This window comes from Watersipora subatra, chromosome 5 (genome assembly GCF_963576615.1).
Source record: "Watersipora subatra chromosome 5, tzWatSuba1.1, whole genome shotgun sequence".
Taxonomy (NCBI): Eukaryota; Metazoa; Bryozoa; class Gymnolaemata; order Cheilostomatida; family Watersiporidae; genus Watersipora; species Watersipora subatra.
Window position 1 is genome coordinate 58,410,543 of NC_088712.1, and position 14,497 is coordinate 58,425,039.

Genomic DNA, 14,497 nt, shown 5'->3' on the forward strand with positions numbered 1-14,497 from the left:
TGGCATGTTTTTCAAATTTTATTCATTTTGTTTCCTCTTGATTTTATGTTATATTTTCTTGTTTAACCATGTCTTTGCATGTGGGCTTGTTATCTTCTACGTGAATACAATTCATCGTATGTATCGTATGTAACTCATATAACTAGCTACTCAAGATAGTTGACGCATCCACATTACTTTCTGAAACTTGCTAAAGCCCTGTCCCCCATAGGGTATAAACATACCTGCCAACTCTCACGCATTGGGCGTGAGACTCACGCAATCGCCCCAAAGAAAAAATGAAAATGCGTGAGATTTTTGCCCCAATTTCTACCATTTCATATATACTATCATTGATACATCAATTGCCCCAAAACCAAATCTCACGCATTGCCACACTCCTGGGTTGGCAGGTCTGGGTATAAATACGTACAAACTTTGTATGTATGGTTACATTGATTCTTGTGCACATTTCATACAAGACAAACAACTGTACCACATTTTCTGGATCTTTTTACAAGCGCTAGCTAGCAATTTTCTGCATTGCACGATCAATTTTTTCGTAGAAAAAGTGGACAGGAATGGGCAACTTCTTTTAGCCTGCTAAAAAAATCCAATTCATTACGTTTTAAATTTATTTTCAAGTGTACAGCACCATAATTAGCATTGGTGCGTTTTTGCCTCCTCTCTGCTTTACCCGCTACATGTACCAGCTAAAGCCAAGTTACTCCAAAGGTATGTACGTCCAGTATAGAAAATATAATTTTATTTTTCATTTCGGTAGCCATTAAATGGTCAAGTGTGCGAGAGGCCGCTTTCTATAACTGCATCGCTCGGCCTTATCGATTTAGGCTGAAAAAGGTTTCAACCAGATAGGCTAAAGTTGATAGTGAAAGTGAAGATAGGAACTGCTGAAGGATAAAATTTCGTGATAAAAAGTTGAAATTCAGTAAAATAGTTCAAAATACATACTAAAACTTAGTTTTAAGTGTAGGCTTAGCAAGCTAAACTTACTTGAAGTGAATTCAAAGTTTATGTTATGCGTACCTTTTGAAGGCAAGAACTCCTTACCGTATGTACTACATTTGGTACACGCATTATAATTTTGCGTTTTATTGCAGATCATAACCATTAAAATACACTAAATACAATACAGTTACTGTAGGTAACTATAATTACTAAAGTTAACATACTATTTTGTTGCTAATTCTCAATATGTACACATTTTTATAAAAAAAAATTGACGATTTTCACCAGGGGTGTTTGCATTGTATAATTACAATGGTCTCTATACCCTGATATACGCTTTTTTCACCATACGATGCCAACCCTGGAACGAATTAACATCGTATCTCGAGGGTGCACTGTATATCGGTTTTTGCAAGTTCTACCGAATTACTTGGAAATAGTACAATAGGAATTTACAACTACTTTGAGCAGCGGCTGTCTAAATACTTTGCAGTTTAAAATACAATGCTTGATTTTCAGGCCGAAGAAGAACAGAGAATTGCCTCTGCAGATTGGAACAAAAATGGTGATAGATCGAGAAAGAAGGATAATAGAACTAAGGGCAGACCTCCTCATACCTGGTTACTACAGCAATAGCAAACGCAAGGGACAGGTGCCCTGTCAGGTATGTACATAGACAGAAGTGACAGTTGTTTGGGCTGACATGTGAATAGACACTAGAAACAAGTGCTTCGACAGGCAAATACATGGAAGTAAATTACAGTGGCCCTGTACGATTAGTAAATAGACACCAAGATCGGGTGTTCTGTCACGTGTATACATATTAGCAAACAACAGTTGTTTTGTTTGACACGTAATTTATATATATATATTTCTCAAGGTTGGTGTGTCAATCCAGCTATAGCTATTAAAATCTTTGGAATTAAAATTCGCGTTTTGATGGATTTGAACTCAAGATGAATGTATCCACAATATTTTAATCCATGCACTCTACCACTGATCTACAACGACATATTGACCACAAAGTTATCTTATACTGCAGAACCTATGCACACGCTAATTATTTTAGCATTGCACCCAAGCGTTACGATGCCCCTGTTAAGAAATATTTCAATTACTAAAGATTCAATTACTATATTTGGGGTCAAGGCCAATTCTTCTCACGCGGACAATTATATGATCGCCGAGAGAAGAGCCTCGACATTATCTCTCCGTTCGGTTAGACCAAGGCAGTACGATATCTTATTTTTACATTTGTACCGGTATCAAGAGGTACCGGTATCATTGTAGTCAAAGTTTTGATGGATAGCTTCTGTTGAAACAGTAACTTTTTTTATACACACACACTTCTATGCAAGAATTGTTATTATTAATTCAACATAATATTATTCAAGATTTTTATTTTCTTTTCTCAGTTCGTATTAATTGTATCATTACCAAATCATCTTTTATTGTCATCGTAGCAAAACCGACTTAATTTAGCTATTATGTGCTAATTATTTCACATTTACGGGTAAACCTATTTAAAGTCGTTTTAATTTTGTTAAATTTATTTGACCTGCACGAAACATTTTCCTCATGATATGAAGTATGAAAGTTACAGTTGTTTGACAAAGTTTGTAAACCTTTACAGTTGATTTTATTTTCTCTTAAACTATTTCAAGTACAGAAAACATTTTTCTCTTGATATAAAGTTTGAAAGTTAGAATGGCAAATGTTGTTATATGTTAAATACAAATCAATTTTCTCTGCAAAGGTTTTTTATTACCCAGGCAATGCCGGGTAGCGCAGCTATTATGACGCTAAGAACAGGTTTACTGTAATGTATGCAAATAGACACATAGAACAGGTTTACTGTTATGTATGCAAATAGACACATAGAACAGATTTACTGTAATGTATGCAAATAGACACATAGAACAGGTTTACTGTTATGTATGCAAATAGACTCATAGAACGGATTTACTGTTATGTATGCAAATCGACACATAGGACAGGTTTACTGTTATGTATGCAAATAGACACATAGAACAGATTTACTGTAATGTATGCAAATAGACACATAGAACAGGTTTATGTATGCTGTTATGTATGCAAATAAACACATAGAATGGGTGTTTTGTCAAGTATATATACGTGAACTCCAACAAAGTCTTTTATTAGATTAATATATTGCCATCAAACTGATTATTTTTTATTATATCGTCAGAGCAAATAACAAGAGAGTACTTCATGTAGTAGACCAGCAGAGCTCATCAGAACTAGCGACAGCAGGTGTCTCGTGTTACATGTCAATAAGATATGCAACAAGTATTTTCAAGTCATGCTATCCTACCTCCTCTTAAAATGTAATGGATACCCGTTGAAATTGAAGCCGGGAAATTTTTGATCACACGAAAATTATTAGGTTTTGCTGAGCATGCTGCACAAGTTGTTTATATTTTAAGCTCAAGGACTCTAGGAATATTGCATAACTGACCTTTCTTTCTCTACAGGATATACAAGTTTGCTTCCCCATACCAGACTCGTGGGTTTACAAGTTTAGAGTAGAGAAACATCAAAAGATGGGCTCGCTTCACGCAGCAACTCGTAAACCAGGAAAAGTAAAGGGCCTCGAGAGAATTACCACAGCTTTTGGGAAAGTTGCTGAAAACTATCTTCCTCCAAGTTTTATTGAGGTGAAAGCTAGTTCATTTGAACACGAGAGACTTGTTACTTGCGAAGCAGTCTGCACTTAAATTTGATGGAGCTAAGGCTTTGAATGGTTGTAGACTAACTGTATTTTATTGTTGTAGTGCTCAGTCGGTGATGCCAAGTACGAACATATATTCAGATCTGTTGTGTGGAGGGTGGAGAAGTTACCCCGATTCAATGAAGGTTTGTTTACAAATTATTTTTCTCAGTTCAATCCTATAATTGTATATTTTTCCTTTATTTTATCTCGTTATTGTGTTTCAATCAATTTATAAAGCGAAAGATTAAGAGATTAGATGGTACATTTTACAAATACATGTATGTTTATTGATCAATTGAGTTATTGATTTTGTTACAAATGCAGAACCCAAACTAAAAAATTGACAGCAGGTGTGACATGTGCCGCTAGTTGACAGGTCTGAAATGCGCCATCAGTTGACAGGCATAGCATGCAGCATTTTTTGCTTTCTCATTTGTTATTAAATAATTATTGCTAATTAAATTTCATTTTGAAATTTAATTAGCTAAAGCAATAAGTATCATATTGCACTTAAAAGTACCTGTAAGTTATAATTGACTGGTTTAGGTAGGTATAACGAAGTTTTAGATTATTTTTAAATTTGCAGCTAGTGTTACAAACCTTTACTGCTATAAGCTTATTAATTAATAGTAATTATAATTAATTACTGTTAATTAATTGATATTGATTAGTAATAATAAGCTTATTAATTATGAAGCTTATTAAATTAAAAAACTATTATTTTTGCAACTTTTCTAACGAATATGTAACTAACTAAAACTGAACAATTGAATGTTTTACTTCTATGAGCGCTAAATGCCATGGATTCGTAGGCAAAGCCATTTTTATTCATCTATTACATCATTACATACATATCAGACGTGTATGCAACCACAACTACACAATGCCATATAATCCTCATTTACTCCTATATATTCATTAGAAAATCTATGAATGTTTATTTGGGTTTTACAGATAGCTAGACATGTTAGATAAACTTAGGATATTTGCTGAGAAAGTATAAGCGAAAGTATCTTGAGCTCCTCGTACTTTTGAGCTAAACTTGTTGTAATGCATGTAGTGCCATCTTATAACAGGTGCTTACAAGAGCCACTACTTCGCTCTACGACTGGAGCTAGAGAAGCATGACATTATCCCTGACAGCTTCGCTCCAAACATTCGAGTAGAATTTGTTATGCCTCACACAACAGTCTCTGGTACAGCGATACGCTCGATTTCTTGCTCAGGACTTGATGAGCCACCAGAAAAATGGGTTCACCATCATGCAAAGTATGTATGACCTAAGGCTATTTCGGTCTTCTTTCACTGTAGGCGGCCATGTTCTGCAATTACTCAGCTAATAATTATTTAAGATCTTAGCCAAAGCATTTTGACATAAAAACAAATCAGAATATCTACAAGCTGAAGACTGAGACTTGAAGCCAAATAGTCCTATCATACTTTTAGAGTTGTCAGCTCTTGAACCACGTGTTATCTTGTAGGTATGAATATGCAGTAGAAATAGACTTTGAATCTGAGATCAAGCAGTTGCTACCAGAAGAGAATTATGTTAGCACCTCTGATGAGAAACCACCATCTTCTTCACCAGTGAAAACCACTACTCAGGTCAGTAAGTAGGGAAGAATTTAAACACAACGTTTTTGAGAGAGTACAGCAAGATACTAAAGTTTCGTAAATTTTTTCCATCGAGTTAGCAAAGAAATAGACAATATAATGCTAAAATGAGGGGTAGTATTTTTATAGCTTATTGACCTGTTTCTGTCATAGAGACAATGATATGCTATTCAAGAATTTAAGACGTTTTGCACAAGTGAGGATGTGGTGCTAGTTACTAGATTGTTTTAGCTCATAGTTGAAAAAGGTTTTACTTTTCAACGAAAGGAGAATGCGTTAAACATAAGCCAGTTAATTTTATCTCAGACTATTTTCTCTGTTTGTTGTCAGTTACCTTTCAAGTGATTACTAATTTAGTAACATTTAACTAGTAGACTGATGAATTACTATAGCAGGTAGATTGAATTGCCGCGAAAAGTCTTCGGTTTTTTCATCATGCTGAAGTGTCTCGCATCTTAAGAACCTGAAAGTGAATCTAATGCTGGTCTGTCTGAAGCCACTTGTCTGTGATTGTTTTCAATGCGTTTTAACCAGCAGGTGCAACTGTCAGAGGATGAGGAAAGCAGCATAGAAATAGACGAAGACAGGGAAGACAGCGATGACACTGATGATGAAGAAAATGATTCAGGGTCGGAAGCAACTGTGCCCAGTGTCGAAATGCAGATGGAGGACAGCATTGCGGCGGAAGCTCAAGGGTGAGCAGATAACCACACTTAGTTTGCAGTTCTACGGCTTCAGCATCATAGAACTTAAACACGTAAAGAAATAGATTTGTGCCTTCTGTGAAGGATCTTTGGTGACTTCTGCTTCTCCACACCAGAAAATCAGCCACTTCGAATTTGCTATTAGTGTTTGTTTTATCGGTCAGATATAAACACGTTATTTTAAAAGCTTTCCCTTGTATCTGCGCACCGAGGGAAGATGTCGCTGTCCTGTATATAGCTTAGCACTACCTTTCTGTCCAAGGGTGGGGCAGGGTCTGGTCATTTGGTTCTTACACAACCAGCTAGCTTTCATCTGGTTAGACTTTTCCTTGAACTAGGTGGCCTAAATTGGTGGCCAGCCTAAATTACATTATCTCATCACCTTATCTGATGCCATATAAGTTAGACAAAGAGTTGTCCACTCATAAAACAGCTTGAAAACTCTGCAGTTAAACAATGTGGCATACTATTGTATCTCTGAATTGCTGTAGTTTGCGTAAATCTCTAGTTGCCACTTTGTTCGACACGTTGGCAAGTTACAATACACATGTACTTGTTTTAAAAGTTAGAGTTAGCTGTTTTATCACTTTCGGTGTCCAACTTTCGGTTATTTCGACTGTCAATCTGAGGCAGCTATGTACTTGCATACACTTACTAAGGATATTCAACGCTCTACTCCTATCTATAAAGTAAAATGAGATCACTCTAGCTCTGTTAGGTCTGACTCGGTCATTTCTGTTGAAGCTATGCAACTTTGCTGGATTTTAATGAAGCTGAGGATACAAGAGTAGCCGACTCCAGGAAGAAAGATGAAACCCATTTAGCTGAGCTGTTAGATTTAACGGGTGAGTCAACCAACATCTTGGTGCCAGTAACATAAGGACAGGTGGATCTTTATGTTGCTCGTGTTCATATGATACGCTGACTTAAAGATATGGTCTAAGTAATTGCAAACACCAGCCCAGGGGTCTATAACTAATGGATACTACTTTCTATGGAGCTGCCATGAATAAACTATGATCTTTCATTTCAAGGATGAACTTCCTGCGAGTAATTGTTACTAGGAATTGGGTAATTGAGTAGTATAATAGCCTCAGATTAGCCATTTATGCCTATATGAAAAAAACTGTGGGTCGCATCTACTATAATAATATTGTGCATGAAAGCATTACTCGCCATCACATACTTGTATGCACATACCTGTATATACCTTCCTGCATCTACAAGTACGTACCTTCATGTACCTACCGGTACATACCTTGATGTATCTACCAGAACATGCCTTCGTGTACCTACCAGCACATACCTTTTCATGCCTACCAGTACATATCTTCAAGTACCTACCATCATAAACCTTTTCATGCCTACCAGTAAATATCTTTACGTACCTACCAGCACATACCTTTTCATGCCTACCAGTACATATCTTCACGTACCTACCAGCACATACCTTTTCATGCCTACCAGTACATATCTTCACGGACATGTACCTACCAGTAAATATCTTCACGTACCTACCAGTACATATCTTCACCTACCTACCACCATAAACCCTCACATACCTAACAGCACATGCCCACATGTAGGCCTACATAACTGCATTAACTTAAAAGGAAACTTCTCAGGAAAAGGAAATTAACTTAAAAGGAAACTTCTTATCTGCAGCATGAAATATTTCTGCATTCTTTGAGTTATGCACGAAGAAGGTGGATAGTAAACATATCCTAATAGAGTTGTTCACAATTATTTAAAGATGGTTATTCACTGCTGCAACCTTGTTTATAGACTTAGAGTTCCATGAAAGTAAAATAACCTATTTACGCTTGCAGGTATATCTATTTATGCAAGAGTCTTTGGTTACCTGGTCGTATTTGCAAACTTTTTCTGTTGCGTGTACATAGAATAGTGTCTAAATACACAGCACGGTATAAAACTATAAATCCATGGGTTTTGTAGAAGTTACAGGGTTGGCAGACACCCCAGAGCAGAAGGAAACAAATGTACAAGGAAATGATATGGATTTGCTATGATGACACAGCCAATACAATGAAGTAGAAGTGAACGAAACCCCCTTGCTGATGTGCAATCTAAAAATGGTCAAAAAAGCTTTATGTGGTGGGAATGCATTTGATAATCATTAATGTATTCCTTACAGAGAATAAATTAATATCATATTAAAGTATTCGTTACAACGAATATCACAGAAAACTACAATTCTTCACTAAACCAAAGCTGTCGATAACTTTGTAGCAAATGTTGATTTTTTGTGCGTATTACTGCCTAGATATGCTCATAGCACAATCAGCATGAACTGAATTATTTTATATATTTATTTGCCAATGATATCGTCAGTAGATCATAAAAATTTTTATTTTTACTTTGTTTTGTACAATTTTTATTATTGTAACAATGTCAATATAAAAAATATATTCTGTCAGCGTAGATATGAAAGGCGAATTGACTTGACCAAATTTCAAAACCGTGTACATTATAAAAGGTTGTTATCTCCACATTGCATGAGATTACTTCTAGCCCAAAGGAAACAAAAGTTATTCGCTAATATAAGAATTGTCTACCTGCAGAGCAGATAAAGCTGTAAAGACAACTTTATCCAGCAATCAGCCAAGTCTCAATCTTCAGCTAGATATGTAAAGACAACCTTGATAACCTATAAATTACTAGCGGTGAGAAGTATTATCTCCCCTGTGTCCCTCATTTCGCCTGTGGTCATATCTCCGATTGTCTCTACGATCATACCCACGATTATCTCTACGATTGTCCCGACGATCATATCCACGATCATCTCGCCGATAGTCTCTATGATCTGCTCTTCGATTTAATGGACTTCGGTCTCTCTGTCTGTCTTCATGTGAATGACCATAGGCATCTTCGTGCTGCTGCTCTCGTCTGTGCTGCTCCCTAGAACAGCAGTGAGTAAATTGTGGTAATAACTATCAGTAGAAGATAACTCCTAGCTTGACCAGGCCATTATAAAATATATATACAATATTCTACTATTGTAAGGTCACTTTGTAGATTCCTCATCCCTAGTCATCCGCTGACAACTTAAAAATGTTTAAATAAATGCGACTGATTCATTAAATTGATGAACTTTTGAAAATTTTTATCAATTTACGAATTAAATAGCGCTGTAAATTAATAAAAATGACAACCAATTTTTTTTAGAAAACGACAATATGACCGGCCAAAGAATTTAAAATCCAACTCAACAAATTCACAATCTCTTTGCAACAGCTTTTCTTTGTTTGAGAAGACCTGTAAGAAAAGCTCATAAAGGTTAACTGGTTAGAAGGAAAGTTAACTAGAAAATTTTGGATGCCTTTGTAGCAAAAAGGGTTTGAGAGGGTCCTTTAAAAAGGTGTCCCAACTAGTTTTTCCCAAAATTCATAGAGTTGCTTTTCCTATCCCATTCATCTCTTCAAGAAACCTTTTACATTTTATTGAGCCAATGAATATCATAATTTATTTAGTTACTGCAGTGACCCATAAAGGGCCTAGAATTCTAGATTAAAGTGATGTGATAGCATCTTGAGCATATGCACAAATTAGCCAAAATAAAAATTATTATTAAATTGCAAAATGAAGTCGAGTATGACACAGCTGCTTAAATATCTACTGTGAAACAAATATGAATTGCCATGCACCAATGTTGCTCCAAAAATTGACAATCAAAGTTCTAAGGTTCCTTGACCGTGTTCACTAAGAATTTGATATTTGCATTAGCAATCTGAAATGGTTTCGTCATTTAAGAATATTCCATTACAAGACTATTTTTAGGCTGGCCGGAGAATGCAGACGGTTCTGAAAAGAGTAACAAATCTATCTAACTAAAAAGATACATAGTTTTGTTTGCTTGTGAGATTTACTGAAGAGGACTTCAACCGATAGAAAACGAAACTTGAACAACAGAGTTAAGCTATTTAAAAGAATTCCAAACTCCTGATTGAGGAAGTGAAGCTTTCATGGGAAATAGTAAAACAATTGTCCTGCATATCAACTTTTGAATAACTGTGGAAAGCGTGTATTACAATGAAAAGAAAAATGGCCAGCACAAATAATACATTTTGCATTGAACAGGTAAGGTGAGACACACTTGTTAGCACTTATTCTAATTAAGTGTGACAGCTGTCTTGAAATGGTAACAGTATAGGCAGCTGAGCTACTAGAAATAAAGTAGAAAGTCTTTTCAATAAAAGTGACAATATAGATCTGCTGTAGCTCCAAGTAGTAATTCTAGTAGTATTACTACTAGTGAGCATATTTTTGATATGATATCAGTATGATTACAACATTGTTTCTTCTGATTCATTCCAAAACTTAATTTGGATTTGTTTCAGGTGTCCAAATATTCACGCGCTGCTCTCCTCTCCTATTAAGATTACAGTTACATAATAGATAAATAAATTTGGGGGTATTTATAAATCCGCCAAAACTACTAATTTTAGCTTCGGTCCTAATTAAAACTAAAATAAAAGACAGATGAGTTATAAGCCTTGCAGACTTTTGAAACAACATTAGTATGTAAAAATTGCAGCATGGCATGGTCTGCAACAGTTGACACGCAAAACAGACTTGAACTGAGCATGAATAGAATATTTGGCTAGCAAACAAAGAATGCTTGTATTTACAGCCAAAGATTAATATGAAAGAGTCTTTAAAATTACTCAAACACAATTTCAACTTAACACGTTCTCTTGGGAATAAATTATGAGAAAACGCATTTTCGTAAGCAAAGAGCCAAACAGTCTAACAAAGCCTTTAAGACTATCAGCGTGTTTCAAATCATACATAGGTCTACTAACCCTTCTTTCGAGGTTTATTTATTGGAATAAGTGCAAACAAAAATGTAATTCAAATCCTTATAGACACAAGGGCCTAATTCTAAACAGATAGACATGTAGTTGGATAAAACTTCTGCTCAAATTTTGTAAAATACATTTTCACAAAACAAGTGTGAACTATTACTAATTTTAACTATGAGTTGGAGTAAGGAAGTTGTTAAACGATTTCTAATTTCCCATTTCTAGGAGAGCAACGAGATTTTCCCAATCCAACGAGGAGCACGCAAGATACACATGGGTAAATATAAATACCTTATATAATGATCATTCGGTGGATCATTCGCATTTTGGCTATAATTAGTATTGCGATTAGTATTTGTGTTCCGGCCATGGCGTCCACCAGATTCTAGCATTGGAATAGCAGGGGGTGGTACTGAAGGGTTGCTTAAGTACGATTGCAATTCTTTATCTTCGGTAGTGTATCTATCTTCAAACAACGAATTGCAATATGCTAAAAATTCTGCCTTGTTTCTGCCGTTAAAATACATCCCGTGGTTGTTTCGTAATTACTGTATCTCTTTTCAGAACGCTTCACGCGATTGTCCCCTGACACTTAGTACTGTCAAGCCTCACGCTAATTTGGAAGACTCGTCAATGCGAGAATATAGTTTTTTTCGGGTATTAACGGGTTTCAGTTACGTTAGAACAAAGAACATTCATAGGAATCATAGCCCCCCTCATAGCCAAATAAAGGATAACTGTAATAGACAACTGCGCTATTATTGCGCATAAAAATCATGTAATTAGAACAACGATGATTAAAATTTGTTAACTAGTTTTGGAAATTTGAGTATTTGAGCACCAAAGAAGAAGCTCAACTGTCCAGTTGAGCTGAATAAGGTAGGCACAGCGCAATTGTTATTTTCTTGGCAAAACAATTTGTCGGGCGAACTAGCTACAATTGATTTGACAAAGCTGTCACAACCATAGAGTTATCTCCCCCTAGAGTGATAACTACACGAGCGTTTCCGGTGCCAACAAGGAGCGTTTAGGCCACGCCTCTTTTTTGTGCTAGTCAGTCGTAGTGATTGACTAGATCAATAACATCAGCCATGGGAAGGGCTAAACAAGGATCATGAATTCCAGCTGAGATAGTAATTAATGCTCATATTAAAGAAATGATGATTATAGTTTATCACTTTAATATATGCTTATTATTTAAAGCAATTCAATACCTACCAGGGATTGCTAAACATATTATGGAAATGTTTACTTTTTCATTTCCATAAACATAAATATTTCCATAATTTTAGGGAAATGGATATGGAAATTTTATTTTACAAGTATGGAAATAGTATGAAAATGGAAATAATATGGAAATGAATTATGGTAATCCTATGGAAATGGAAATAATATGGAAATTAATTATGGAAATGGAATTAATATGGAAATGAATTATGAACTTTTATGGAAATGGAAATAATATGGAAATGGAAATAATATGGATTTGGAAATACTATGGGAATGAAGTAGGGAAATGGAATTAATATGGAAATGAATTATGGAAATGGAAATAATATGGAAATGGAAATAATATGGAAATGAATTATGGAAATGGAATTAATATGGAAATGAATTATGGAAATGGAAATAATATGGAAATGGAAATAATATGGAAATGAATTATGGAAATGGAATTAATATGGAAATGAATTATGGAAATGGAAATAATATGGAAATGGAAATAATATGGAAATTAATTATGGAAATGGAATTAATATGGAAATGAATTATGGAAATGGAAATAATATGGAAATGGAAATAATATGGAAATGAATTATGGAAATGGAATTAATATGGAAATGAATTATGGAAATGGAAATAATATGGAAATGGAAATAATATGGAAATGAATTATGGAAATTGAATTAATATGGAAATGAATTATGGAACTTTTATGGAAATGGAAATAATATGGAAATGAATTATGGAAATGGAAATTGTGACATGCACATAATCCCTGATACCTACATGACTTGCCAAGGCACTGAATAGATAGTGAGTGAAAGTGAAGGTAATGCAAGCAGTTACTCATAGATAACATACATAGTTATACTGGGGTTGTATTACATTGGTGTGATGGGAAGCTAATCAACTGCCATCAACTATGAGCTGTACTACCCGGTGTTGCCCGAGTAATAAAAAAGTATTTGGACAGAAAACTTATTTTTATATAACATTTACTATTCTAACTTTTAAACTTCATATCATGAGAAAATATTTTTAAGCAGTTTAAATGAATTAAGATGAAAAAGAAAACAACTCTAAAGGTTTGCAAGCTTTTTCAAACAACTACAACTTTTAAATTTCATATCATGAAAGAAGTGTTTTGTTGAAATAAATTAGGAAAAAAATAAAACTGTAAATGTGTTTAAATGTAAAATAATTAGCAAGTAATGGCTAAATATAATCTGTTTAGCTATGATTACAATGGAAAATTATTTAATAAATAAGGTAATAAAAAGTCTATTTTATTTTTATATAATTATAGTTAGTAGAATTAAGTATAACTTATTTTTATTTAACATATAACAACATTTACCACTTTAACTTTCAAACTACATAATATGAAAAGTGTTTTGTGTAATTGAAATAAATGAAGAGAAGAGAGAAAATAAAATCAACTGTAAATGTTTTCAAGCTTTTTCAAACAACTACAACTTTTAAATTTCATATCATGAAAGAAGTGTTTTGTTGAAATAAATTAGGAAAAAAATAAAACTGTAAATGTGTTTAAATGTAAAATAATTAGCAAGTAATGCTAAATATAATCTGTTTAGCTATGATTACAATAAAAAATTATTGTAATCATAGCTAATTTTTATTATTTTATTTAATAAATAAAGTAATTCTCAACTACTTTTTTACTACTTTATTTAATAAATAAAGTAATAAAAAGTCTATTTTATTTTTAAATAATTATAATTTAGTATAATTAAGTATAATTTATTTTTATCTAACATATAACAACATTTGCCACTCTAACTTTCAAACTTTTTGCTTGCTTACATCAAGCAAAGATGTCCACTAACTAGTGGACATCTTTGCTTCAAGCTAGTCTATGTATTTGATTGATATGTATTGAAATCTAATATTACATGCAAGGGCTGTTTGTGAACTGAGGTGACAATGAATCACTCTATCACCATACAATGTCAACACTTTCAGTTGATGGCAGTCGATTAGCTTCCCATCACACCAATGTAATACAACCCCAGTATGACTATCTATCTTATCTATGAATAACCAATGATATACAGCCCCTCACGTGTGGGGGCTGTATATCATTGGAGTAACTGATTGCATTAACTCACCTACTTAACCCTGTCTATTCAGTGTCTTTGCAAGTCATGTAAGTATTGAATTGCTTTAAATAATAAGCATATATTAGAGTAATAAACTATAATCATCATCTCTTTAATATGAGCAATAATTACTGTGCAAATTAATGATCATTCTCACGGCTGATGTTATTGTTCTGTCAATCACTACGAGTGACTAGCACAAAAAAGGGGCGTGGCCTAAACGCTCCTTGATGGCACCGGAAACGCTCGTGTTGTTGAATGCACAGTTATCACTCTAGGGGGAGATAACTCTATGGTCACAACGGACACACGGTGAAAGCGAGAGACGGC

At 34.4% G+C, this 14,497-nt stretch overlaps 2 protein-coding genes across 2 annotated transcripts in view; one reads left to right on the forward strand and one right to left on the reverse strand.

The window, feature by feature from the left end:
• The window catches only part of LOC137397526 (uncharacterized), a 36,576-nt gene extending 28,391 nt beyond the window's left edge, over positions 1 to 8,185 (forward strand). The window contains exons 20-27 of the mRNA XM_068083817.1: positions 1,468 to 1,612; positions 3,444 to 3,626; positions 3,744 to 3,825; positions 4,759 to 4,951; positions 5,164 to 5,287; positions 5,831 to 5,991; positions 6,745 to 6,845; positions 7,957 to 8,185. Of these exons, the coding sequence (XP_067939918.1) occupies positions 1,468 to 1,612; positions 3,444 to 3,626; positions 3,744 to 3,825; positions 4,759 to 4,951; positions 5,164 to 5,287; positions 5,831 to 5,991; positions 6,745 to 6,845; positions 7,957 to 8,030 (1,063 nt within the window). The 3' untranslated portion in view covers positions 8,031 to 8,185. The remainder of the gene's footprint in view (positions 1 to 1,467; positions 1,613 to 3,443; positions 3,627 to 3,743; positions 3,826 to 4,758; positions 4,952 to 5,163; positions 5,288 to 5,830; positions 5,992 to 6,744; positions 6,846 to 7,956) is intronic.
• Positions 8,186 to 8,370: 185 nt separating this feature from the next.
• Positions 8,371 to 11,507, reverse strand: LOC137396407 (uncharacterized). Its single transcript, XM_068082671.1, has 2 exons — positions 11,115 to 11,507; positions 8,371 to 8,919 (listed from the first exon to the last, which is right to left on the reverse strand). The coding sequence occupies exons 1-2, from the start codon at positions 11,348 to 11,350 to the stop codon at positions 8,679 to 8,681; spliced, it is 477 nt and encodes a 158-aa protein (XP_067938772.1). The 5' UTR covers positions 11,351 to 11,507; the 3' UTR covers positions 8,371 to 8,678.
• Positions 11,508 to 14,497: the final 2,990 nt, after the last annotated feature.